At 45.5% G+C, this 27,501-nt stretch overlaps 1 protein-coding gene across 3 annotated transcripts; it reads left to right on the top strand.

Annotated features, from left to right (window-relative positions):
• The first annotated feature begins 985 nt into the window (after nucleotides 1–985).
• Nucleotides 986–27,442, top strand: usp47 (ubiquitin specific peptidase 47). 3 transcript variants are annotated; one of them, XM_061244407.1, is made up of 29 exons: nucleotides 986–1,269; nucleotides 6,817–6,876; nucleotides 9,888–10,082; nucleotides 10,600–10,713; nucleotides 11,241–11,394; nucleotides 11,494–11,590; nucleotides 11,682–11,827; nucleotides 12,181–12,260; nucleotides 12,741–12,890; nucleotides 13,381–13,476; nucleotides 13,950–14,102; nucleotides 15,441–15,596; nucleotides 15,979–16,110; nucleotides 16,586–16,662; nucleotides 16,876–16,931; nucleotides 17,178–17,290; nucleotides 17,411–17,515; nucleotides 18,121–18,328; nucleotides 20,041–20,156; nucleotides 20,399–20,518; nucleotides 20,987–21,767; nucleotides 22,133–22,308; nucleotides 22,468–22,548; nucleotides 22,640–22,755; nucleotides 23,259–23,377; nucleotides 23,712–23,842; nucleotides 24,785–24,832; nucleotides 24,947–25,077; nucleotides 25,579–27,442. In XM_061244407.1, the coding sequence occupies exons 1-29, from the start codon at nucleotides 1,225–1,227 to the stop codon at nucleotides 25,751–25,753; spliced, it is 4,131 nt and encodes a 1,376-aa protein (XP_061100391.1). In that variant the 5' UTR covers nucleotides 986–1,224; the 3' UTR covers nucleotides 25,754–27,442. The 3 variants fall into 3 exon arrangements, with proteins under 3 accessions (XP_061100391.1, XP_061100390.1, XP_061100392.1); XM_061244406.1 differs by having other exon boundaries at nucleotides 15,438–15,596; XM_061244408.1 differs by lacking the exon at nucleotides 6,817–6,876 and having other exon boundaries at nucleotides 15,438–15,596.
• Nucleotides 27,443–27,501: the final 59 nt, after the last annotated feature.

Raw genomic sequence — 27,501 nt, 5'->3', positions numbered from 1 at the left:
GACTTCCTTTCAAGTCAATTTCTGACTGCTCCTTGGTACTGCAGCGCCTTAAACACCTGGAGGCGTAACAGGTCATCCATCTTAGCCAAGAGAATAATTGGATTTGGGCATGCTTTTGTATTGTTAACATACTTGGTAAGCAGGAGGGGGACACTGGTACCTTTTCTGTATTGCTGTGTAGAATCAAAATGACGACATGGTTGGAAAAGGAGACTTACATTACATATTCACTGAATAATTTCCTAATGGAGCAGGGCCTGGGGTTGGACTACAACTGTATTATTGGTGAAGACTCAGAAACTCAATGCCTTTATTCCCAGCAGGGGGTACCATTTCCTTTGCAAAAAAGCCTATTTCAGAACATTGCTGGATTGGGTTTAAAGTTAAGTGAAGTATTGCACAAATGCAAATCATCCTGCAGTTGAACTGCATACAATTATTGTGAAGAACAGGGGCTACCAAGTGGCTTGTGCTGTTAAAATATTGGGGTTCAGTCCAGTGATGGTCCCCATCGTCTGGTGTAAGATTCTGATTGAGCCAGTGCAAACTGGGTCCATAAATGCCTGTATATAAGTGCAGTACCAGAACACTGAAGACATGAGTGGTACAGGGTAATTTTGTTTCATAACCAATATACAGATAAACACTCTTCTTAATGTCTTAATGTCCTTGGTGACCATACACATGAAACCCGTCTACTTACAGGCCATCATATGCGTAAATTTACGTACAAACGTGCCACTTTTCAGATTAAAATAAATCAATTTTAATATTGCAATTACTTTAAAAGTGTGCTCAAGATTCCAATAATGACACATAAACCCATATTCTAGTCGGCCAAAAGATTTGCATGCATACTTGTCTGCCTACATTGCCAGAAACGCTGGTAAACATGGTGTATTATCGAGGTTATTAGAGGTTAACATGTACATCCCATAAGGACGTCAAGGATGCCTAGGAAATGACGTTGCAGTCGGACGTTGAAGTCTCGCGAAACTGAGACAGCCATTTTTCCATTGATTGCTGTTTGTGCTTAGGTGGTATTACAGAAAAGAAAGTAGCTAGCTTGCTAGCTGTCTGCGATCACTTTGATTACAAGTTTTTATTTGTTTAGTCTTTGTCGTTTTGGATTGAAAAAACACAAACTATGTCTGTGCAAAGCGCCTTAAATCTTTCCCGTTGACATCCGAGCTCGGGTAGATGTTCGTTTAAACTGTCGCACAAATGGAAATGGTGCCCAGCGAGGAAAAGCAGCTCGTACCCAAAGAGGTGAGATTATCACAAACACACAGAGACCGGGTTTGGCACCGACGGGCCCTTATCCTTTCCTCTATGATTAAATAACAACTTTGTTTAGGCCGGGGAGGCAGTAATGGCGTTGTGGCAAAGTGGAAAACGGCATCTAGTTAGCTACCTACGAACTACGTTGTATACTTAGCTATCTAGCTCCTTTTGCTAACGTACAAGCTAGCAAACAAGCTAGCAAACTACCTTCTCAGACTTGATAAGGTGTAGCTGCTAGCCTTGCTAGCACTAGCAAGCTATCTGGCTAGCAACTTTTTGTAAGGAATCAAGAACATTGGTTTAATTCAAAAGAAAACGAAAGTTAAAATAGTTAACCGTGTAAGTTAGTTAGGCAATTAGCCAACTTGGTTATCTCGCTAGCTAACCACACAATATTAATGGTATCCAAGTTGCATTAAACGATTAGATGGCTATAGCTAAATGGTTTGGTAGCTATCGACGTACGCCAGCTAAAACCAAATGCCGATATGTCAACACTGTTTTGAATAGTAGTGTAGTAACGTTAGCTAGCTATCTATAGCCAGTTCATAAGCTTTAGCTGGCTAGCTAGCTGATATTGCGGCCTTTGTCGTCCGATGATGACTTTGCTATCACCGATTTACTAACACACGTGAAAGTGCATTTTATGGATTTTCATGGGTTTAGACAATGCTGAGTTAAGTGCTGAGGCAAGGCTGCGATGTTAGCTAGGGGACTGCATTAACTGTATATATAACGTTGTAGTTATTCATTTGAAAAAAGAAAAATACAGCAATTGCGGGCTAGGCAGCTTAGCTGTCACAAGACAAAGATGTGCTGTCAAATGATCGCTAGCTAGCTACTTAGCTACCTAGCTGTCATAATTATGTTTTGCTAGCTCGCTTTTAAAAAAACCCAATATAATTAACGAATTTAATTTGAACAACCATTCGAATTTAAGTGGACTGTTATCGCCATAGACTGAATCACATGAGTAAAAATGAAACTGGCTAACGTTCGCTTTGATGTTTAGCTAACGTTAATCTTCAAAAAATAGCAAGGCTACGTTAGCTAACATACGCTATCTAAAACAACGTTCGATGAAATGTTGAAAACAACGAAGTCGTGATAGAAGCGAGCATAGATTATGTGTCAAATCAATTTGTTTGGACAGCTGTTTAAAATCATGTTTTTTTTTTTTTTTTAACATTTATATCAGCTATCCTTTTTGTCCATCTTAAGATTCTGCTCCTGGCGCTTGAAAAAAAGTTTAATATTCAGTTTGTACTTCAGCTTTAAAATGTTGGTGGAAAATACATTGAATCCATGCAAATTTACCCGTATGTGTATAATGGAAAACAATAATTCTCTCATTCTTTGATTTCATTGGCTGCATTTAAGGCATCCCTGGCCTGTCCAGTCCGTGGTGTTATCTTTACTGCTATACACTTGCGGTGTTTTGACTTTCTGCTCTGTGTCCTTTACATCAGTGTTACATCAGTACATCAACAAACCCATTTTCACCATTACACACCTGCTTTTATTTAGACGTAACAGACTTTGAGTTAAAGCATGTGACTGCTTGATAAGGAAACTAAGGCTGTGTTCGAAACTGCATGGTTGTCATACTACTCGTACTACGTTTCAATGCAGATAAACTTGGAAATTTAGTACTTGTAGTATGCTAGGATGTGCTTTTGAACGCAGTTGTCAGCATCAGAATCATGGGGAACAGGTGTAATTTTTAAATTGTGTACAGTTTGTTTTCTCTTCACGATCAATACAGCCATACTTTGTTTTACAATTGTTTTCATTTTCATCCCATGTATTCACCTGCAAATAGCATTCACGTTGAGGTGGGCACTAATTGGGCCATTGGAAATGTATAATTTATTTTTTTGTAATCGGCTACATAAGCCGTTTAATAAGTTCGGTTTCCCAGATCACATGACGATGCCATGCATACTGCTCCCGATTAGTGTTCCCCTGCCCTGCGATCTTCATGTTCTCATCTGCAGACCCTTCTGCTGCAAACCGACTAGCCACGCTTAGAACAACATCCATGCCTGTCTATTTACATTTATCATAATTTGTGAATAAAAATAGGCCAAATAAATTAACAATAGCTTTTTTAAGTTAAGGAAAATTTGCATGCTTGCCCAATGTGATGCCATTCTTTGAACTATGTCTTTGGATAAAGTTCTCAGATTTAGTGATAGCATGTGCGTGTTAGCAAATTCCACTCCACAATGTAGTTTTTGTTTATCCTCTCATTCAAGTGTTTGCAGAAATAGGCAAGGTTAAACAGTAGAGCTCAGGAGGATCTTATGTGCTCTTAACTGTCGAACGAGATCTTGAAATGAAAGTTATAGATAACCTTCTGTTCCTCTCAATTTTTTTTATGTTATACATGGTAATGCAGTGTAAGAACAAAAAAGGCCCCGGTGCTGCAATGTTTAACTGTGGGATGCATAAGCTTATGTGTTAAAGAACATTTATATGACAAAACACTGACACAACTAAAAAGCACATTTCAACTTTTTTTTTTTTATTGGGAGTATTTTTCATCTGCAGGCACCACACTGTTCCAGTAATCTCCCCAAATAATTCAGCAGCGCTTGCTCATTGACGCACAGTTTTTGGAAAATTAATAGGATCTTAAATGTATTATCGTGTTTACTTGTTCTGTCAAAATTATAATCTGTATTTTTTGGTAATTGATTAGTTCAATTGTGCAGCCGTAGTTCAAAGTGCTTCAAAGTGAAGATGAAACTGAAATAGACAGTTCAAGGCCTATAGGTACTTGTGCTAGCTTGTGCAGAAATGGCCTGCTAATACAGAGAAAATTACTGTTGTAGTGCCTGTGTGCTATTCACCTAAAATGACCTGTGTACAAGCTTGACAAAACCTGACAGGAATTCATTTTTCACACTCCAGCCAAGCAGTTTCACAGTGCTTTTCTTCTTTTCTAATACAGTGGGGGAAAATGTTTACTTTGTCACAGATTGTCCCCAATTCTGTTCTTTTCATACATGGCCTCCCCAGTGGTCTTGAAAAATGCAACAAGATAAATAAAATATAAAGAAAGTTAATACTAAGTTGCAGTACAGTTCAGTACTAAAGTAAATGTCAGCAGATATTGCACAAAGTGTTAGTAACTGAAAGCTAACCACTTGACGCAGCATTTGTGAGTGATGGCATGCAGTATCATATGAGGTGAGATGAGATGGGGCTAGGTGACAAACCTCACATGTTAACAGAAACTTCTGACAGAGACTGAAGCTAGTGTTACTGGTGTAAAATGCAGGAGAAGGAAAGCTTGATCTTGGCTTTAGAGAGGAATTTTGAACAAGCTGGTGCTAGTAGCTTACAGGAGAATAAGACCATAAGAAGTGGAATCAAAATGTGAAAAAAGAAATGCATAGGTAGCACTGATGTAGTTTATGAGATTGAGGGGGACAGGAGACTCTATGGGTAACTAAATCTGAACTGAAGATCTGTGGTATATTTAGGCAATATCGTTATCAAATCAGTAGAATAAAGCGGGTGAGTAAATGTTGGGCTTAATGCATGTTTGCATTAGCAGTTGGCTACTTTCTGTGGGAAAAAAAAAAATCAGCCTTGTACCCAAATTAGTTATATTTTCATTTTTTATCTTTCCATGGCACTGATATCTCAGGACCTAACACCAGTCAAATACTGGTGCCTTGCATTTCCTTGAACTGCACCAGGAACACTGGAAATTTGGCTGAGGGTTGGACTTTAAGCTTGCCGGCATTGATTGCAAAGTTGAAGGCACATTCCATTTCAGTGCATGTCCCAAGTACTTTCTAATACTGTGAAAAATGACAGATTACCATGGAAACGGGATTGTAGTTGCCTTTTAAACACAAGTAGTTTGGATTCGTGTTTGTAATGGCGTCCAGAGGACCTCTTGAGCTGCTCAGTATAGTCTGTACAGCCAAAAGGTCCACCTGCTAGCAGGAATTAAAATGCATGACAGAAGTCTTACTCTCCAGGGTGAGTCGACAGGGAGATGGGGGTATTTTTGTCTGACTGTAATTAGACCTGGGCCTGGTCCTCGAAAGCCGCCATGGAACAGGTCCTTGTTGAATTTAGTTTTTATTCCAGCTTCTCTTTGGCAGCCTTGCTGGTTGTTGCCTGCTGTCAGTGAGCTTTGTGCTCTGGCTTTTATAGTCAGGTGTAAATGCATCAGGCCTCCCGCTGAACTTTGCCCAGGCCTGCTATTCCACAGCGTTAGACCTGTCTACAAGTTTTGCCAGCCTTCCAGGACATATTTACTGTACTTTAAAATGCATAAATTACCTAGAAATGTGCCTGTTTTGAAGATGGAAGGGGTTTCAATGCCTTCTCTTCTCTTAAATATTTATATAATTAAATATTTGGTTCTTCTAAGCCAAAGTTTCTCTTTTTCTTTCCTGCGGCCATTTTGTTATGTTTACAAAAGAAAAGGCTGTGTTACATGCGATCGTCATGTTCAGGAACACAGGAGAGGGAAATGCTGGCCTCATCTGCCTGTCACAATGCAGAAACAACACACACACACACACTGCTGTAAAGGTACACCATTATTGATCTGCTTCACGTTGCTTACCTGCCAAACTGACAAGGCATCCATTGTGGCTCCATTTCCAGAACCCAGAATTGAATTGAATTTAATATTAGTAATAATTTTATTTATCATTTCTTCTCTTACCACATGCAGAAGACCCAGCTGTCACCGTTAGGTTACCTTGTATTATGAGATGTGTTCTTAGGAAAGTGTTGTCATACATTGGGCCTCTCAAAAGGCAGACTACAGATGGGGCACATAGCTGTAATGAAATCTTTGCCTGAAGACAAACCTGCCAGGAGAGCCCACCCATGGACAGACCAGACTAGTTTGTCTTCTAGCCAAGAGTTTAACTTTCTCTGCCTGAGGCTCTCCACGAGTCTGTGGAGCATAGGAAGCGCACAGCGTCGTCGTCACACAGCGTTATTATCCTAGTTAAAAATACCGCTAATCTGATAATACACTGTGATGTACTGGCATTGGGCGGCCCTTTAGAGCCACCTGTCAGACTTCACGTTGGCGAGTTCACATAGATTTAGTGGTAGCATGTGCGTGCTAGCAAGTTCCAACTCACAATGCAGGTTTTGTTTGTCCTCACATCAAGTGTTTGGAGAAATAGGCGAGGCTAAACAGTAGACCTGAGAAAGAGCTTATCTACTGAAGGATAGCTTGTGACTGTGGCTCTGTCGGGTGTGTTTGATAATCATTCCTCTTTCCCTGTAACCACTGATTGATGTGCTGTGAAATTCGCTTGTCCGGGGTTCCAGGTAAGTAGTGACATCACAGCGTGACCCAAAAAAAAAAAAAAAAGCTTCATTTTTGAAATGTTATTTATTAGCATAAGCAACAATTGCAGTTCACGTCTGGTCTGGTCTGAGCTATGCGCACATATTGGTGCACATTGTCTCAGTAGGTGGAAATGTTCCTTGCACCATGTAAACCAATGAAATATTTATTTTAACCCCTTTCCGTGTCACCAGGGTATGCTTTGGAGTTACAGGCAAAGTATTTTTGAGGAGATGAAGAAGAAGTTTGCCCAGGTAGCTCCGAGGGTGGAGCTGTGTGTGTGTGTGTTTGTGTGTGTGTGTGTGTGTTTGTGTGTGTTTGTGTGTGTGTGTGTGTTTGCATGCTTCTGAGCGCATGTGTGGATGTAACGGCCTGCTGCAGTCAGTGAGGCCTATCCCCCTAATGAGCATTATTTACATCCTGGACCTGGAGTAACCCCCAGTGAGCTGACTGCAAATAACTGGGCTCTAAATAACTTGATGGAAATTGTCATCATTTGTTTTTAGACTGCAAGGTTTACTCTTAAGCCGGTCTTAAAGTTTCATTTTGGTGACCCAGATACCGTTGTTGACTAAAATGTCATGTAATTATATGGAATTCAAAACGCTTGTAAACCCTTTGTCATAGAAAGCAGGTTATTTCATTCTCAGTTGTAATAAAGAAAGAAACCTTGAAGCCCCAGATGTGAGAATACTCATATCCTGTGCTGTCTGTCTTTGCTGATGCCCGTGCTTCATGAAACCCTATGAGCCAGAGCATTTCCTGCATTCAGTGAGGGAAAAACAAACAAAAGCAGAGGAGAAGCCCTGTACAGCCTTGAAGTAACGCCAAACCACAAAACAAATGTATTTTCAATTTGCCATGTGGTATCATTTGATAGGAGTGAATTAAGTGCATAAAACCATCTCATGGGCCAAGAACTTTACATTGGTTTTATAATATTTCCTCTTCTGATATTGGTATTTACCAATTTCATTCTTGTTGGATTTAACAAAAAAGTTTAACTCCAATATGGGACAATATTCCAAGCTATATAAACCATGCTTGCAAAACACATTTTATGGCCACCTAGCTAGCTAGCAGGCTAACAAGCATTGCATGCACTCATTTACACCATACTAACCAACCTGTTGCTTCTCCTTAGGAATTTTATAATTTATTAGTAATTTCTTGGATAGATTTTGTACCACATTTAGCCTGATGACCACAGTCTGCATTAGGTTTGGTGCGGCATGGAATCTCGTTCAAATAATGGTGTGAATAATGCCAGTACTGCTTGATACATATACATGTAGATCTTTTATTTAGGCCTACAGAATACATTTAAGTGTTGAATTATGAGTATCATATGAGTCTTTAACCCCCTGGGTTTATACCTGAATGCATTTTATAATTTTCCATTAGCTTTGGTACTGGTTGCTTTTAAAATACATTGTTTGTATTATGTTTGCAATTGAGCGAGTCTGTGAAATGGCCAGAGTGGATCATGGTATGATGATACTGTTCAGAGGGTGTACTCTGCTGGTTCCTAGCAGTAGTTACTGTTGAATTCCCTGGCCCAGCTGGTCAGTACTTGGAGCTTATTTGTACATTTAATCAAGTTATTTAGAGCTGAACTTGGGACAGGGGTCAGCCGTCATGGTGCACTGTGAAACCATTGATAGACTGTATCCATCTGGCAAACCCATCACTAGCATCAGTCTTAATGGAAAGCACACTGAAGTAAAAAAGAATAGCTCTAGGGGTGGGGTTTGGAAATTTGGGCCAGGTCAACAATCTGTTCAACTTCAAAATTTAAATCCTGTTTGTTCCTTGATCAGAAAAAATGGAGACTCCTCAGTTTCAGTTTTATTTTTACTGTTTTAGCTAATTTGTACTTACTAGAACATTTTGCAGTTTTAAAAGTAGGTGCTCACAAGTTATGTAGACTGTAGTGTATGATGTGGACAAGTGCAGGCAATCTATTGTCTTCAGAATGTATTCAGAAAATTCAAGCAATATAAAGTGACACAATGATGAACATTATCCCTAATCATTAACAAGCATGCACATCGTTCAATCATCCAGACTGGTGCCTTGCTATTTTAAAGGAGTTCAGTAGTACAAGCAGTTTCATTAACCTGGAACATAGTGCTGCATTTCAGCCTGTGCATTATGTGAATGCTGCTCTGTTTTGAATCGAGGTATCTGTTTTCGTACTCTTGTTCTTAGCCTTCGAGGCTTACTATTTTAAGCTGTATCTTCTTAGAGCTTAACGCAACAAGATCCACGGGTGTGTTATATTAATGCTCCTTACACAAGCTCCTTGTTGTGCTGCAATGTTACGGTGTGTCTGCATGCACTTTGCGATTTGACGTAACTCCACTCAACAAGCGAGGATATGTGATGGCATGTATTATGCAGTGCACTAAAAGGATGAGTTACTGTTGGCACAAGCTCTTTTGCTGGTGACTCCCATTTACTAGATATACACGTATAGTTAAACCCTATGATTGATAGTTAGTTTACAGCTAATCCTTGCAGAAAGGTTTCATGGAGTTAGGCATGTTGGCACATCAGTGATCATACAGCATGCGAGTCTTCGCTTCAAGTTGTTCATTTACTATGTAAGGACCTCTATCTCCCCAGCTCTTCCCAGCTCCCACAGTGTCCTCCCATCTCCCCCAGCTCTCCCTAACAACCACAGTGTCCCCTCTATCTCCACCAGCGCTCCCTAACAACCACAGTGTCCCCTCTATCTCCCCCTGTGCTCCCTAACAACCGGTGTCCCCTCTATCTCCCCCTGCCCTCCCTAACAACCACAGTGTTCCCTCTATCTCCTCCTATGCTCCCAAACAACCACAGTGTCCCCTCTATCTCCCCCAGCGCTCCCTAACAACCACAGTGTCCCCTCTATCTCCTCCTGTGCTCCCTAACAACCAGTGTCCCCTCTATCTCCCCCAGCTCTCCCTAACAACCACAGTGTCCCCTCTATCTCCACCAGCGCTCCCTAACAACCACAGTGTCCCCTCTATCTCCCCCTGTGCTCCCTAACAACCGGTGTCCCCTCTATCTCCCCCTGCGCTCCCTAACAACCACAGTGTTCCCTCTATCTCCTCATGTGCTCCCAAACAACCACAATGTCCCCTCTATCTCCCCCTGCGCTCCCTAACAACCACAGTGTCCCCTCTATCTCCTCCTGTGCTCCCAAACAACCACAGTGCATCCCCCCTAACTCCCCCTGAGTGTCCCCTCTCTGACAGCCTTGTGATTCTCTCTCCCTCAGATTGAGAATGCTGCAGATGAGCCGAGGGTGCTGTGCATCATCCAGGACACCACCAACGCCAAGACGGTCACCGAGCGGCTGACTCTCAACCTCCCGGCCTCCACCCCCCTGGCCCAGCTCTTCCAGGGCGTGGCCCTCAAGGCCGGCTACGTGGTCGGCTCCTTCCACCTGACCTGGGCCAACATGGCTGAAGCAGTAAGTTTCCACCGGTGTGGGCGTTCTAAAAATCATTTAAATACCAACCACGGATTAACTGGTCTGGTTGCATTTTTGTTTGCTGGGAAATGGAAACCGCTTAAACTGGATGGCGCTCGCGTGTTCCTACTGAGTGATTTTAGGAATGTTGCTCTATGAATGCCAGTTGTTTATCTCCCCGGTTAATCTGGCTTGATGAGATGGCACATGGCTAAAGCACCTGGTGCCGCATGGCTGAGTGTGTCTGTCTTAATTTTTATTGTCATTCTGCCAATAAAAGCCCATGATGCCGAGTTAGTATTCATTTATTTATTTTTTGTTTGACATTTTCTTTACCAGTTTTTCAAATGTGACATAATTGGTGATATAAATGTCATCTGGGCGCCGGGCTGAAAACGAAACCACCTGAGCCAAGATGAGTTTAGCGCTTGAACAGCGCGTGAAGGGGGTATGTTGCTGCACGACATTTCGCTCCAAGCAGCCGGTCAGGTTTCCTGTGTTTATCTCTCCCCCCCAGGCACCGCTGGATCACAGCAGTCAGATGTCACTCTCACAATCTGGCTTTGAAGCCGGGAAGAAGAACTTCCTTCAGCTCACAGATAGAGACGGCGAGCAGCCGCGCCTGGCGTCGGTGAGGGGGATGGGACGGGCTGTGTGCAGCTGCGCACCTGCTCTGCTCTGACACTCATTAACATGACAATCAATCCCTCCGCCACTTTGTGTAATCAGTTACTGCCACACTGCAGAACTTTGGCATTTCCCTGGGGATTATAATTTATTGTTTCTTACGTAGGAACCTTATGTCAATATGTAATGTAATGACAACCTGGGAGTTCATGTAGAACTGTTCGCTTCCTTTCGGTAACATTAAAGCTACAGATTCACACAAATTCTAAATATGGTAAATGTAATGTTTTCCTAATTATTTTGTCATTTAAATGTGAATACTAGATTAGCCCAGTTGTGCACTTCTAAGATATAAAGTTGAGCTTTGTGCCCTCAGGCAGCTGTGCAGGCACAGTGTTGGGATTTCACACTGAATAGGGTACAGGTCTGAGGGGCTGTGATGGCACATTCAGCTCCCAGGTTATTTGGTGAGGTGTCGTCTGAAGTTCAGAAGAGCGTTTCTGACCGCTCCTGCTGTGACCGTGTTCGCAGGACGACTCGGCCCCGGCGAGCACCAGCGGGCTGGACGACGTCTCCGCGGACGCCTTCATCGGGCCCCTGCCCCGGGACAGCACGGTGGGCTGCAGCAGCGACTACAGCAGCCCCAGTTACTCCTACTCCTCCATACTCAACAAGTCCGAAACGGGTAGGCCGCCTCTCAGCCGCCTCTCACCCGCCTCCTGTCAAAGCCTGGGCCCCCAGTGGCCTCCCTGCTCATCACAACACTCTCTCCTCCCCTGTACAGGGTACGTGGGCCTCGTCAACCAGGCCATGACCTGCTACCTGAACAGCCTGCTGCAGACGCTGTTCATGACGCCCGAGTTCCGCAACGCGCTGTACAAGTGAGCAGACTTCTCTCCCGTGTGTGGCTGTGTCCGGGCTTGTGTAGAGCGCAGCGTTAATCTCCTCCCCCCCCCCCCCCCCCCCACTCAGCTGGGAGTTTGAGGAGTCTGAGGAGGACCCGGTGACCAGCATCCCGTACCAGCTGCAGAGACTGTTCGTCCTGCTGCAGACCAGTAAGAAGCGCGCCATCGAGACCACCGACGTGACCCGCAGCTTCGGCTGGGACAGCAGCGAAGGTGAGCTCTCCTGGGGAGTAAGGGCTTCTGCTGGGGTTACGGCTCAGTCCACATGCATCGTTTCTGGGAGGAATATGGCTGGGGTTAACAATCCAATGAAATTGTTCTGTGAGAAATGAGAGCTGTCATTTTTTTTGTAGTTGTGTTTCAGACTGATGCGTGTGTATTTATCCATAGGTGTGCATGCATAATATGTGTATTTGTCTGTGCGTTTGTATATTGTTTGTACATCTGTGTGTGTGTGTTTGTGTATTCTTTGTACATTTCCGTGTGTGTGCGAGTTTGTGTATCATTTGTACATTTCCGTGTGTGCGTTTCTGTGTTATTTGTGTGTACGTGTGTGTGTGTTTCAGCCTGGCAGCAGCATGATGTCCAGGAGCTGTGCAGGGTGATGTTTGACGCTCTGGAGCAGAAGTGGAAGCAGACCGAGCAGGTATGGCCTGCAAGCAGTTCTTTCTAAAATAAGAAGCGTTAATTGTGTTGATTTTTACCCTGGGGCTTAAATGGTCTATGTGAAAAGACTGTGACATTGTTCTGAGCGTGCTAAGCACAGCGAATGATGTTCTGTTTCATAACAAATGTGCTTACTGTCAAGATTGGTTATAAGCACTGCGGTTGTATTACTTTATTGCTTCCTTTATCATGTACGGAAGGTGTTGCAATGGTGGCTGGTTCCGCTGGTTCATTTTTTTATTCTGACTGCATGAAGATAACTTAAGTCTTTTTCCCTTTATTCAAACCACAGTTGCAGTTTACAGATTCCAAGTAAACATTTGAGAAAAAAACATATGAACAGATGTTTATTTGTGGACAGGGTAACAATGGTGGCTCTGTTTTAGAGCAGTAAATCATGGGTGGGAGTCAGGGGGGCGGTTATTGAGCAAGGCTAATGGTGGCCCCCTCTTGGTCTCAGGCTGACCTGATAAACCAGCTCTACCAGGGCAAGCTGAAGGACTACGTGCGCTGCCTGGAATGTGGGTACGAAAGCTGGAGGATCGACACCTACCTGGACATCCCATTGGTCATCCGGCCCTTTGGCTCCGCCCAGGCCTATGGCAGCGTGGTACGTCCCGCCTCCCTTGGTCCCTGCGCACCCAGACATTTTAGCCACCACATTCATGACAAGGGAGTGGAGATGTACAGATACCATTGTGATTCATACTTTTGTGGAAATGCCCTTTTTAATTTTTAATGACAGCCAGTTGTGCCCACAAGCCTTTGGTGATTGACAGCTCTCAGTATGGAGTGCGAGTTATGGTTCATGGGTACAATAAATGTGAGTTCATGGGTTACACTAATAGTGTACATCATGGGCTGACAAAACAGTCAATAGAGGGTTCGGCATACATGAGCAGTATCCCCAGCAGGGCATCTGTAGACATGCTCAGTGTTGCTTCATCCGCTGTCCTAACACTGGCGCCATTGCACCAGGCTTTCTTACAGCCCTGCTGTGATACTGTCACGACGCGACCACCTGCTATGTGTTTATTGGGACACTGTGTTGGCTGGTCATGTGCTGTTATTCTGAGTGTCACCTGCTGCTTGTGCAACAGGAAGAGGCTCTGCAGGCCTTCATTCAGCCAGAAACCCTGGACGGGCCCAACCAGTACTTCTGTGAGCGCTGCAAGAAGAAATGTGACGCCAGAAAGGTGAGCTGTCTACAGCCCAGATATCTGATCTCTGCAGCTGGGATTTATCACTCCAAACAAGCATCTGATCCTACATCTACAGATTGTCACCTTTTCTCCAGTCAGCACTAACTCCTGTAGTGCCATACAGCCTGTAGTGTGTAAAATAAACATAAAATAGTCACTGGTTTACCTGTAGTCCTATAAGGCTTGCATTGTATAAAATAGACACTGGTTCACCTGTAGTGTTATAAGGCCTGTAGTGTGTAGCATAGTCTTAAAATAGTCACAAGTGACATCTGTGCTATATAGCCAGTATTGTGGCCTCTTAGGTCACTGACTCTAGTAGTAATATGTGATGGTTACTTAATGGCTTTTTCTGAACTGCATTGATGTCTGGCAAAATGTGTATTTTTAAAAAATCCATTAGTTAATGTACGCAGGTCATAGACAGGTTGCAGGTCCTGAATTGTCGGACTCTTGTTCTGCTGCAGGGCCTGCGGTTCCTCCATTTCCCCTACCTGCTCACGCTGCAGCTGAAACGCTTCGACTTTGACTACACCACTATGCACCGCATCAAACTCAACGACCGCATGACCTTCCCTGAGGAGCTGGACATGAGCCCGTTCATCGACGTGGAGGACGAGGTAGACACCTGAAACTTTACCTTCAGCTGCGGTCCTCCTGAGCCCAGCCAGCTCGCTCTCTTCCTTTCTCTGCCTTCGGGTAGCCACTCCAGTTTAACACAGTGGCTTGGTGGGTAGATGTAAATGACTATCCTAGGATTCCGATACGCCGTTGAAATTTACAACTGGATTAATGCAATAAATAAGGATTATTGCATTTTTTTCATTATATTACCATGGAATCCTGTAGTCAGTTGCTTGAAACGCCAGACTGACTGAAGATGTGAGCAATATTAGGCTATTTCCGTTAGCATTTACAGTAGCCAATATGAAGTGAAATTATCCATGCGCATTCTGGAATTGTTTCACACACACAGAATGTACGGTGTGAATTGTGTGGTACAGTACTGAAACTAGCGGGCCTAACAGGACTGTGTGAAAGAAGATCTTACCACCTCCAGCCAGGCATGGTGCAGCTATCGTCTCGCTGGTCCACGCTGACCTTCTGTGTTCAGTGCACATGATGTTATCTCCATCATTCTGATCAAGGGTCTTCAATTTGATCTAGATCTGGTAACCGCTTCAATAAACATTTCATTATCGTTGTTCTGAAGCTTAGCCTACTGTCATTTATGCTTGATAAAGAAGCCGCCGCTATCTTTAAAGGCCACAATGAGTCAGCACCTATGTTTAACTTCTATTCTCTTGTTTTATAATTTATGTGGTCCAGTACGGAACAGTGCACCTTACTGGCACATCCACATCTTCTCCAATAGCAAATGTTTTTTCTGAAAATGTCTCGCATTCACTATCAAACCCCAGGCCTGGTTGGCTTGGGCAGTTTGACATGAGGAGGATACAGAGTGATACAGCTGCCAGCCCAATGCCCCTGTTCTACACTGCATGTCTTATGCATGCATGTGTGTTCAGTCGTGGGTCTCATGCCCTCTCACTTGTGCTTGCACATTCAAACTCCGATATGCTTTGTAATGCATTCCCAAAGAATATATTTGTCTTTGTGCACACTGTGTAGTAATAACAATTTGAATTTGTTCAAACAAAACATATGCAAAAGTAACACCGGTAGCAATGCATCTCTCTCTCCCTCTCTCCCTCTCCCTCTCCCCCTCCCCCTCTCCCTCTCCCTCTCCCTCTCCCTCTCCCTCTCCCTCTCCCTCTCCCTCTCCCTCTCCCACTCCCACTCTCACTCTCACTCTCTCACTCGCACACTCTCACTCTCCCTCACTCCCTCACTCCCACACTCTCTCACTCCCTCACTCCCTCACTCCCACACTCCCACACTCTCTCACTCCCTCACTCTCTCACTCTCTCACTCTCTCACCCTCCACCCTGAAGAAGTCCCCGCAGACAGAGAGCTGCACTGACAGCGGGGCAGAGAACGAGGGCAGTTGCCACAGCGACCAGATGAGCAACGACTTCTCCACAGACGACGGCGTGGACGAGGGCATCTGCCTGGACAATGCCAGCAGTGCGGAGAGGGCTCTGAAGCCAAAGGTACTCCAACGTATATCATTGTCTTGCTGTTGAAAGAACCGCCGGCCAATGAGTTTTGAGGCACTCACTTGAAGTTGAGCTTGCTTCCATAGACGCCGTTATCCTTTCAGTGTTCCCTCACTGATGCTGTCATTCATTCAGTTCACAGTTCGCCACGTGTCTTCCGGGTATTTTCCCTTCAGTTTCTGTGTAATCGACACGCGTATCCGTGCATTAATTATGATAATTGGCTCACTGTACAAAACAAATAATGAATTCCACATTAATACATTGTACACCTCTTACATAAATATATGCACACATTACAGGCGGTGCCGGTGTGTACACACCATGCAAACGCAGGTGAGATTTGCATGGGATATGCGTGTTTTTCATCTTCCAGAGTTCATTGACCTTTGAGCTCTTCTCGGTCATGGTCCACTCCGGGAGTGCGGCTGGCGGTCACTACTACGCCTGCATCAAGTCCTTCAGCGACGGCCAGTGGTACAGCTTCAACGACCAGCACGTCAGCAAGGTAACCGTGTGACCAGATCAACGGACAGACCAGTGGCTGCTGCCATACTGTCACATTCATATCATATCCACTGATATGAATGCACTCCGCTCCATTTGACTCAGCATGGAGGACAGTATGTTTCAGCATACTTTTTAAGCTTCTATTTGTCCCTAATCCTTGTTAAGGTACTGAAATACCTGAAAGATTCCCTTGGGGTTGCTTAAGGTATAATTAAAGAGGCAAGGTCTATTTAAGTACTTTAGAATGGGTTTAAAAAAAAAAGAAAAAAAGAAAAAATGGAATTCTTAAAATAACAAGATGACTGGGGATGGAGATTCTGCAAGTAATCGGTGGGATTTCTTTAAAATGGGGAATATTTGTAAGAGATAAGTCCCAGGGCGGGGGCCGTGAGAGGCAGCTTGCTGTCTGCTGGATGGTGTTTGACGAGCGTAATCCCTGGTGAGGATGTGTGCGGTTTGTGTTCCCGCTCCAGATCACCCAGGACGACATTCGGAAGACGTATGGCGGGTCCTCCGGGAGCCGCGGATATTACTCCAGTGCCTTCGCCAGGTCAGTGGGAGACGGCCAATCCAATCGCTCAGTTTCGCCTTTACAGTCCACAATGGGTGAAAACTTTCCATTCGTCACTGTGGTTTTGTGGAGTGGATATTTGCCATGCCATTGGACCATTTACTTTTGGGTAATATATTTGATTGTGGATTATGAGCTGGTGGTAGGTTTTGTAGGAAGTAGAGGATTAACGATGGTTTCTTATTTTCACAGTTCTACAAATGCATACATGCTGATCTACAGACTGAAGGACCCTTCCAGGAATGCAAGTAAGATCACAGGGCTGAGTGAACAAGTGAAATTAGTCCCAGCGAATGCACTGTGTAATGATTTTTCATCATTTGGTCATATTTTATGGGACTAATGATGTAATGATGCAGCCATGTGACTGCGTGCTTTATGGGTCAGCAAATAAGACGCGTAGTGACAGCAATGGCAGAGACAGTCTTCATGCTGGGTCTGTAAATGGAGCGTCAGTGGTGGTAAATAGGGGTCGCCTGGTTGATTTTTTCCAGGGTATTTGGAAGTGGAGGACTTCCCGGCTCACATCGCGCGTCTGGTCCAGAAGGAAAAGGAGTCAGAGGAACAGGAGAAAAGACAGCGGGAGATTGAGCGCAACACCTGCAAGGTAAGCCCACCCCAGCGCTGTGTGATATGTGTGACGTGTGTATAGGAGAAGTGTCATGTGCAGGTAACAGACGTGACTGGGAGCGGGTATGGTTGGTATGCTTTGCTGTGTGTCGGACAGATCAAGCTCTTCTGCCTGCACCCTGTGAAAATGATGATGGTGGAGAATAAGCTGGAGGTGCACAAGGACAAAACGCTGCGAGAAGCTGTGGAGATCGCCCGCAAGGTACTCCTAACCAAACACTCACCGACTCACCCATCAGTCTCATAACCAAACACTCACCCACTCACCCATCAGTCTCATAACCAAACACTCACCCACTCACCCACTCACCCATCAGTCTCATAACCAAACACCTCCCCACTCACCCATCAGTCTCATAACCAAACACCTCCCCACTCACCCATCAGTCTCATAACCAAACACTCACCCACTCATCCATCAGTCTCATAACCAAACACTCACCCACTCACCCATCAGTCTCATAACCAAACACTCACCCACTCACACATCAGTCTCATAACCAAACACTCACCCACTCACCCATCAGTCTCATAACCAAACACCTCCCCACTCACCCATCAGTCTCATAACCAAACACCTCCCCACACTCATCAGTCTCATAACCAACCACCTCCACACTCTCATCAGTGTCATAACCCAACACCTCCACACACACTTATCAGTGTCATAACCAAACATCTCCACATACTTTTCACCCACCTAAGCAGAATTGGTAGTGATTGTATTTTTGAACTGAAACAATCCTTTGCATTGCTGGTCTGTGTGTCTCTTTGCGTTCACTCTTGTGTGTGCCTGTCTGTGTGTAGTTAATGGACCTGGAGGGCGTTGTTGCACTGGACTGCTGTCGACTCGTAAAGTACGACGAGTTCCACGAGTACCTGGAGCGCTCCTACGAGGGCCAGGAGGAGACTCCCCTGGGGCTGCTGCTCGGCGGGGTCAAGTCCTCCTACATGTTCGACCTGCTGCTGGAGACCCGGAGGCCCGAGCAGGTCTTCCAGCCCTACAAACCAGGAGGTGAGCGGGCCCTGCCCAAGCTGAGAAAGAGAGCGGCCATTTTGACTGAATTCAAGTTTGCGTCTTCTCATTTTGAAATTGCATCAGCTTATTGAACATTTTTCCAGTTCATCCAGCCTCCCCGTTCCTGCGCCCCTGTGGTCCCACTGCGGTCAGTTAGCAGGAGTTTAGTGCTCCACATGACTGGGATTAAAATTGTCTGGTACAATGTTGGCTTGATTTTATAGCTCTATTAAGCTGTGCATAATAAACAGCGCTTGTTGTTAAGTCTAGGGGTTCATTTGGGAATAGTCTATTTTACAAAATGCACTTCATTCATAACTACAAAAGTCTTTGTATTGTCACTGGACTATAAACTGTATGTTTTATTGTACTTTCATAAAGATCTGTAAGAACCCCCCAAATACACCAAATGGCGGAAGTGTCTGAGAGGTGTAGGAAACGCAGTCTGACCAATGCTACTGGAACAGGGTCAATTTAATTTTGTTCTCGTATATCTGACTCACTCCAAAAGATAAGATCAACTGCTCCTTTGTTCTAACAGTTCAAGAAAAAAACTGAAAATGTCTGCCAGTAATGTGGCTCTATACGATCGCTATCTATCTATGTAGACGCAGACGTGCCTGTGGCAATGATACACTTACGTATTGTTAAGCTGGTTAACCTTTGTAACACAGCTGGATGCTGACTCACAGGTAACTTGCATTACCTGTTTCAAGATCTTTATTCAGCAACCACCAGCGGTACTACGCCACCAATGACACCAAACTATTTCCCACAACATTAGCTATCCAAAGACACCAAACGCTGTATGTGGAAAACCCATGGTTTATTCAGTGCTATTTCAACTCATCAGTTCTGGGAGCATTCCACTGAGGTGACAGAATTGCACAGAGGCAGCACAATGATGGGAGCAATAGTCTTGTATTGACAAGCACTGTCTTTTTATCAAACCTTGCTGACCCTGTGTCAACATGGTCAACACAGTGTTTCCTTTTGGGGGTCTGCAGAGAGGCACACTTATGTAAAATGCCCTACAGATCTTTGGTATGTGTCAGTACCTTGAATTTCTTTTTTTGTTCCAATGTTTGTTAAATAGGGTGACTTGCACAATGGGTTGTTTTTTTGTTACTCATTCAAAATGATTTCTTTGCCACAGCACATTGTGGGAATATTGTATCATGAACATTCTTTCCGGATACAAATGGTCTGTCTAATCGGCTGTAAGGTGATCAGGGTGCTGTTTTGATATATTTTATTAACGTTAATGCAAATGGGAGCTGGCAGAACGCATTACAGCTTGTTATTGTGGCCAGAGCAGCACTCTGACCTCTGGTTGGTATATTGAACTTGGCTATTATGCACGCTTGGCATGTTTCACAGCAGGAAAGGCCGGCTTTCACCACCACGTTCATGTGTCCCATTAGTGAAGGTGACTGAGACCAATCATTTACATTTATGTAACCTTACTGCCAAATTAGTCGCAAACCTTTTGATGCAAACCTTTCCTCCCAGATGCCCGCTCTGATAAAGTACTGTCAATATAAAACCCAACTGCGGTGCAAAAATGTTTGGGGACCCCTGTTTTGGGACATTTATACACTGCTTTTCTGATGGTCTGTAACACGTGAAACGTGCCATGCAGGACCTTGAATTGGAGGGTGTAGTTGAAACCCGCGTTGCGAGCTGACCGTGCGCGTGTCTGTCTGCAGAGGTTATGGTGAAGGTTCACGTGGTGGGGCTGAGAACCGAGACCATCAGCTCCCCGGTCAGCGTGCGTGCCTACCTGAACCAGAGCGTGACCGAGTTCAAGCAGCTCATCGCACAGGTACCGCCCGCTCCACCCGCCCTCGCAGAAACACCACAGGCAGTGTATAGATATCACAATATCACCACGCACAATACCTTGCTTAGTTTACACATGTATGCTGTTCTATATTGTATATTGCAACTGGCTGCTTGTTTAAGGCGTCCCCAGTAACGCGTTAAGTGATTCCATGCCTACGTGTTCATGTCAGGGGTTTGACCTCAGACGTTGCGCTGGATGTTGAAACTGCTTCCTTTCCTCAGGCGTGCGGGCTGTGTGCTGAGACCATGCGCGTGGTCCTGGAGCGTTGCTATAACGACCTCCGCCTCCTCTACGTTCCCAACAAGACACTGAAAGCAGAAGGTTTCTTCAGGAGCAACAAGGTTCCCCACTCATTCTTCTCCTGCCATCCACACACACCTCACTGCTCTTTCTGCCTTTCTAAATGGCTGTTTCAGGGGAAGAATATGCGCTACCTCAGGCCCCAGAGATTTCATGTTTGCTTTTCAGTTTTGCTTTTTCATGACTTGCACTGTACTTTTCGTGTATTTTCTTGTCAGCAGAATGAAGAGCCAATTTAAGCAGGTCAGACTGCAATGAGAATGTTGCGATGTTATCATAGTTTTGTTTTAAAGTATGACAAATCTGTTCCACAGAAATGTGATCATGTCTCTGCTGTCTGAAATAAGAAAATCTTCTGACATTTCAATAAAAAGTGTGACTTGGGAACATTTGATGCCATCTAGTGGTAGTGGTCTACACAGTTAGTCATGCACATACACACACAGACAGGCCAATGCAGCAAACCTGGGCTAAGAACAGTGATGGGCTAACTGCTCTTTCTGGTCCAGGTGTTTGTGGAGAGCTCCGATTCGCCCGATCACCAGGTCACTTTCACCGACTCGCTCTTGTGGAAGCTGCTGGATCGCCATGGCAACACAATCAGACTGCTGGTGTCGCTGCCCGAGCAGCCCCCCGCCCCCCCGGCCGGCAGGACTCTGGGCCAGAAGGCCGGCAGCGACGCCAGCGAGTCCTTCGAGGGGCCCAAGGGCGGCAGGAAGTCGGTGGAGGCCATTTTGGAGGAGAGCACGGAGAAGCTGAAGAGCCTGTCCCTGCAACAGGAGCAGGAGCAGCAGGGCTCCAGCGACAGCCAGAAGAGCTCGGACACCAGCGACTTCGAGCACATCGAGTCCCTGTCCCGCGAGGGCGACTCCACGCCCTCCGCCTCCACCTCCGCCGACCACCGCCAGCTGGAGAACCGGATCCCCCCGGCGGGCGACCAGGACGCCCCCTTCCCGTCGGAGGAGCGCTCCGACTCGGAGGTGAACAACGACCGGAGCACCAGCTCCGTGGACAGCGACATCCTGAGCTCGTCCCACAGCAGCGACACGCTGTGCAACGCCGACAGCGCCCCGCTGCCTCTGGCCAACGGCCTGGACTCCCACAGCATCACCAGCAGCAGGCGCTCACGCGCCCACGAGGGCCGGAAGGAGACCTGGGACACGGCCGAGGAGGACTCGGGCACGGACAGCGAGTACGACGAGCAGGGCCGCAGCAAGGCCGAGGCCCAGTACCTCTACTTCAGGGCGGAGCCCTGCTCCCTGCAGGACGGCACCGGGGAGGGCCAGAGATGTGCGTCCGCTGGTACCTTTTTTATCCGGCTGGTGTGCTTGTGTAGAGGTCGCAGCCCCAATTTCAGAGCTCAGAATATGACATTGAAAATGGGTTGCCAATATAGGTTTAGTGTTTGGATGGAGTTAGCTGGAATTTAGTTGTCCCACTAAATTGGAGGATTAGAATTAAATTAAATCGAAATTAAGTGTGTAGTGAAAAAAAAAAATGAAAAAAAAAGTAATAAATTATATTTTGATAATAAGCCAAATGTATTGACATTTATTGTAGGGTAGATTTATCAAGTGATGTTTGTCAGGGGCTTGGTTCAGAGAGGGGAATTTTCCTTGCTGTGAGTAACCGCTGTAATTGGGCTTGTCTTCCAGGCTTGCAGGTCCATGTTGATAAGAGGATAACCCTGGCTGCTTTCAAACAAAACCTGGAGCCATTTGTGGGGGTGTCGTCCTCTCATTTCAAGGTCTTCAGAGTCTACGCCAACAACCAGGAGTTTGAGAGCGTGCGGCTCAACGAGACGCTGTCTTCCTTCTCCGACGACAACAAGGTCAGCCCCCCCATGAGAGGTCATGCTCATTCCGTTGGCACCGTCTCCAGTTTTAGTTCCTGTCCTGACCTGTTCTCTTCAGACATACTTTGGCCCCTTGTAACGTAATCATATCTGCACATTTTCTTTAATGCTAACAATCTTCTCTGGGTTGAACAGATCACCATTCGATTGGGACGGGCGTTGAAGAAGGGCGAGTATCGCGTTAAGGTGTACCAGCTCCTAGTGAATGACCCAGAGGTAGGACCCCAGAACTAGTCTGACTGCATTATGATGGGTGCGGCTGTATAATGGTGTGCATGGTGGTTTACCCTACCCTTTTCTCTCTCAGCCCTGTAAGTTCTTGGTAGACGCCGTGTTTGCCAAGGGCATGACCGTCAGGCAGTCCAAAGAAGAGCTGCTACCCCAGCTGAGAGACCAGTGCAAGCTGGACCTCAGCATCGACAGGTGAGCATGACACACTTCCACACTCACACTGACTTATACATGCGTGTACACACACACACGCACACACACACATACACACACACGCGCACAAATGAGAATACCCTTATATCCTTACAGGCTAGCATTTACTCACTCGCAGTAGTTTCCACTTAATGGCACATGCCTTTGAGAGCTTTCACTCTCGGGTGTTCCCCTGGGTTACCATCAAAAGCGGTTTTAAAGTGCTCCTGAGCCTGTGATGTCCCATTTCAACACTAATGGAGACAGAATATTTTCTCAACTGTCTGTGTCACTGCTAAATGGGATCCTTCGAAAGCCTTTTGTTTTTGCATTAGTAATGGATCTAAACGAGCTGTTTTTAAGACACGGATCAGTGCCATCGCTCATAGAGATCTTTAAAGGAACAAAATAACATTGGGCTGTTGCTCGCCGAAGTGCATTGAATGGATTAACTCAAAATGAGCTTTTATTGAGTGTTAATAAGCTATGCATTGTCTGTTTAGGTTTCGACTAAGGAAGAAAACCTGGAAGAATCCAGGAACAGTGTTCCTGGACTACCATGTCTATGAAGAGGACATCAATATATCCAGCAACTGGGAGGTCTTCCTCGAAGTTCTTGACGGTAACTTTAAAATGACACTAAAAAAAATAAAAAATAAAAATCTGCTGCATTTGGCTTACTTACTGACAGTATTTTTTCTAAGCTTAGCCAAACCGAGGAATTAATTCAAAATATTAAGTAAAAAAACAAAAAATAAGGAAACGAGTAAAAAGCACTTTGCATGTGGTTGTCTGAGCATGCATTCTGCTCACACAGAGTCAGTGACTGTTCCAGTGCCAGTCAATCTGCCTTAGTGTCACCATTTTTCCCCTGTCTCACTCCTACAGCGCTTCCCTGTGTGATCCTTAGACCTGTGTTAACGTTGATGTGTCTTGGTCTCGTGCCTTTCTCTCAGAGCCTGAGAAGATGAAGTCCATGTCCCAGCTGGCGGTTCTGACCCGGCGCTGGAGCCCGGCCCACATGAGGCTGGAGCCCTTCAAGGAGGTGGTGCTGGAGAGCAGCAGTGTGGAGGAGCTGAAGGAGAAGGTTAGCTCAAACGTGCTTCACACACCCCGTACTCAATCAATGTGTGAGAAGGTTAGCCCAAACGTGCTTCACACACCCCGTACTCAGTCAATGTGTGAGAAGGTTAGCCCAAACGTGCTTCACACACCCCATACTCAGTCAATGTGTGAGAAGGTTAGCCCAAACGTGCTTCACACACCCTGTACTCAGTCAATGTGTGAGAAGGTTAGCCCAAACGTGCTTCACACACCCTGTACTCAGTCAATGTGTGAGAAGGTTAGCCCAAACGTGCTTCACACACCCCATGCTCAGTCAATGTGTGAGAAGGTTAGCCCAAACGTGCTTCACACACCCCATACTCAATCAATGTGTGAGAAGGTTAGCCCAAACGTGCTTCACACACCCTGTACTCAGTCAATGTGTGAGAAGGTTAGCCCAAACATGCTTCACACACCCTGTACTCAGTCAATGTGTGAGAAGGTTAGCCCAAACGTGCTTCACACACCCCATACTCAATCAATGTGTGAGAAGGTTAGCCCAAACGTGCTTTACACACCCCGTACTCAATCAATGTGTGAGAAGGTTAGCCCAAACATGCTTCACACACCCCATACTCAATCAATGTGTGAGAAGGTTAGCCCAAACATGCTTCACACACCCCATTGGTCAATGTGTGCGTGCCCATAGGTATGTTTCTGGATGGCATCCAACCCAGTAGACGTCTCTTGTGAGGCTCATTGTTCATAGAATGGTGCATTCAGATTTCCATAAGGTGCACTACCTTACATTGCAGTGGTTTCCCAAACGCACATTAATAGGCCTAGCTAATGTGTCCAGAATTACACTGAATATCAAAACAAATTCAAAACGGTGAGTTTCACATACAAACATAAACATGAGATCATATATAAATGTGAAGGGGCCATTGTGTAATTAAATTCCAGTGTCCTTTTTTTTTTTCAGCTCAGTGAATTGAGTGGCATTGCTCTAGAAAACTTGGAATTTGCAAAGGTATGTGGACAGTCCTTATTTGGGATAAGGTGTGATTATGCATGGCGTTGCACCTGTGATATTTCTTCTGTCCCTGAATGTGGCGCTGAACCATGTGCTGATTGGCTGTTTCAGGGCAGAGGGACATTTCCGTGTGACATCTCCGTGTTGGAGATTCATCAGGATCTGGACTGGAACCCGAAAGTGTCCACTCTCAACGTCTGGCCTCTGTACATCTGTGACGACGGCGCCGTGGTCTTTTACAGGTATAATGGCGCACATCCATTCTGAGGGACCAGTGCACCTCACTAGCATTACTACTGTGCTGCTCTGAGCTTCCTCGTTTCCATTGTAAGTCCAGGCCAGGCCAGAACAGAAACATGCCTGTGTGTATGTGATACACAAGCGACTCATGGAAAGGGAGTTCAGCAACATCATCAGTGGATTATTTTATGTAGCTAAGAAGGATGTCCAGGGTAGTGCCGGCTTCTGTACGTGCAGAAAGTGTGTGTGTTCAGTAATTTTAGTTGAATCAGTTTTATTTTAGTTGAATCAGTCCGGTGGTTAAAGTGTCTTGGTCGAGGATGTTTTTGGGGCGGATGCTTGTCAATCACTTGCCACTTGTTTATGGGGCTGATTAGGGCCGATGGTGGGATCAGAAGACAACCCTCAGAACCCACCCGGTTCTCCCTGGGTTCCTGAGCCTTCCCCTTTGGCCTGTCCACAAGTTGTCAGTGTTAACAGCGAGTGTCTCCGCGTGTGCGCAGGGACAGGGTGGAGGAGCCCATGGAGCTGTCTGAGGAGGAGCGCAGCGAGCTGATGAAGAAGGAGAGCAGCAGGCTGCTGAAGACCGGCCAGCGCGTCAGCTACTCGCCCCGCAAGGAGAAGGCCCTCAAGATCTACCTGGACGGGGGCCCCGCCAAAGACCCGGGCCAGGACTGAGGGTCCAGGGGCCGGCCCGCCCACCGCAGCAGCATCGCCACCCCAGGGACTGCGCCCGGAGCTGCACTCGCGCTCAAACGATGTCACCAGTGCTGTACGGCTGACCCGCCCCCGACTCTGAGCTCCAGGGGCCTGTAGCCAGGCTCAGAGGACTATTGTGCACTATAGTTTATTGTACTGTAAAGTTTAAAGGGAAGTGCAAAAGCTATTCATAAAAAAAAAAAAAAGAAAGATGTAAAACTCAGATACCATGCAGACACATTGATTCAGACATAATGTTACAGAGCCCGGGCGCTTGTGGAGATGAGCAGAGAGCACAGAGTGAGCAGTTTCTCTCTCTCTTTCAATTTTTTAACGCCAAATGCAGACGGAGCCTTTCCCCTTCCCGCCGGCGCACATATACCTCACCCATTAGCTCCACGTCGCCTGTATCACAACCAGGTTCAAACCACACCCTTGCAGCTGCCTCCAAGGTCAAAGGAATTTAGTCACCTTCCATTTAGTCACCAAGCTCCTTTCCATTCCTGAATCACAGATCATCAAATCCCCATGGTATAGTTTAATATTCCCTGTCCAGATTTCTGAACCCCCAAAACCCGCTTCCTTCACTTATTTCAGTGAAGCCCTCCCACCCTCCAGCCCTCCCACCCTCCAGCCCTCTCACTGCAGATACCAGCTCCCTCCAGGTCCCTATAACTCATTTTCCCCTCTTGGTTGGTCAATACTGGTACATGCTAGCCCTCGCACTACTAAGGCTAAGTAGCGAATGAGAAAACCGAAAATCCTGTTTTGTTCTTTGTAAATTATTATTTTGCCTCGGACTTTGTGAATGCTAGGCCTCCTTAGGTACCTGGCGCAGATTTTTATTTTATTTCTGCATTTAACCTCATTACTTTAGTCTGTCTCTTTCTTCGTTCGCCCTTTCTTTCTGCGCAATGTGAACCTAGTGTGCATCTGACATGTGACATCACAAGGTGACCTGCGTCTGGTAGGTATGAGCAGCGGGAGTCTGTGGCAGAGGCTCATGGGAACTCGACGGGGGGGGGCTCTGTAACCCCTCTGTACCAGCGGCTTTAAGTTCCAGGGCGCCACAGGCCTGCACGCGATGGCTGTCGTGTGGCATGGAAACGCCGGAAGGTTCCCACTGCTTCTTAACGCTGCCGCCAGCTGTTCACAGTAGACATGCCAATACAAAACAATACTTATTTTTTTTGTTTTGTTTCATTATTTTGAGATTTAAAATCTTGTGTGAAAATAGATGATTTTAGAAAATAATTAAAATGCTTTTTTTCATAACCGCAGTATTCTGTTATAAATTCAATCACAGGATTCTCCACTCTGCTGGGGAGCAGTGTCATCTGTTAAATTTAAATCTTGTGGTTTGTGTCAAAAAATAGATTTAATGGGGCTTAATACCACTGGAATTAATTTTGACTTATCTATTTGTGGGCTAGATGTCCAATGAGTAGAACATTAATTTGTTGGGCTTTGGGCTTCATTGCAAATCATAGTTGCATAGTCCTGACTGCTGACAACCTCAAGTGTTCAATTGCAGATTTACACATGCCGGAAGATAATCCCTTGTATTGACAAACCGCATCAAATGATTGCCGTTTCTAACATGAATGGACACAACTTGGCTTGTCAAATCAGCTATTGTTATGGAAAGTAATAAATGCACTGGCATTATGTGAAGTTTTTAATTTGAATGAAAAAAAGAATTGTCATTGGATCCCTTCGTGGTCGGT

Source organism: Conger conger, chromosome 6, assembly GCF_963514075.1.
Source record: "Conger conger chromosome 6, fConCon1.1, whole genome shotgun sequence".
Classification (NCBI taxonomy): domain Eukaryota; kingdom Metazoa; phylum Chordata; class Actinopteri; order Anguilliformes; family Congridae; genus Conger; species Conger conger.
Note: the sequence above shows the minus strand (reverse complement) of the source record. Positions and strands in the feature narration are given on the sequence as shown.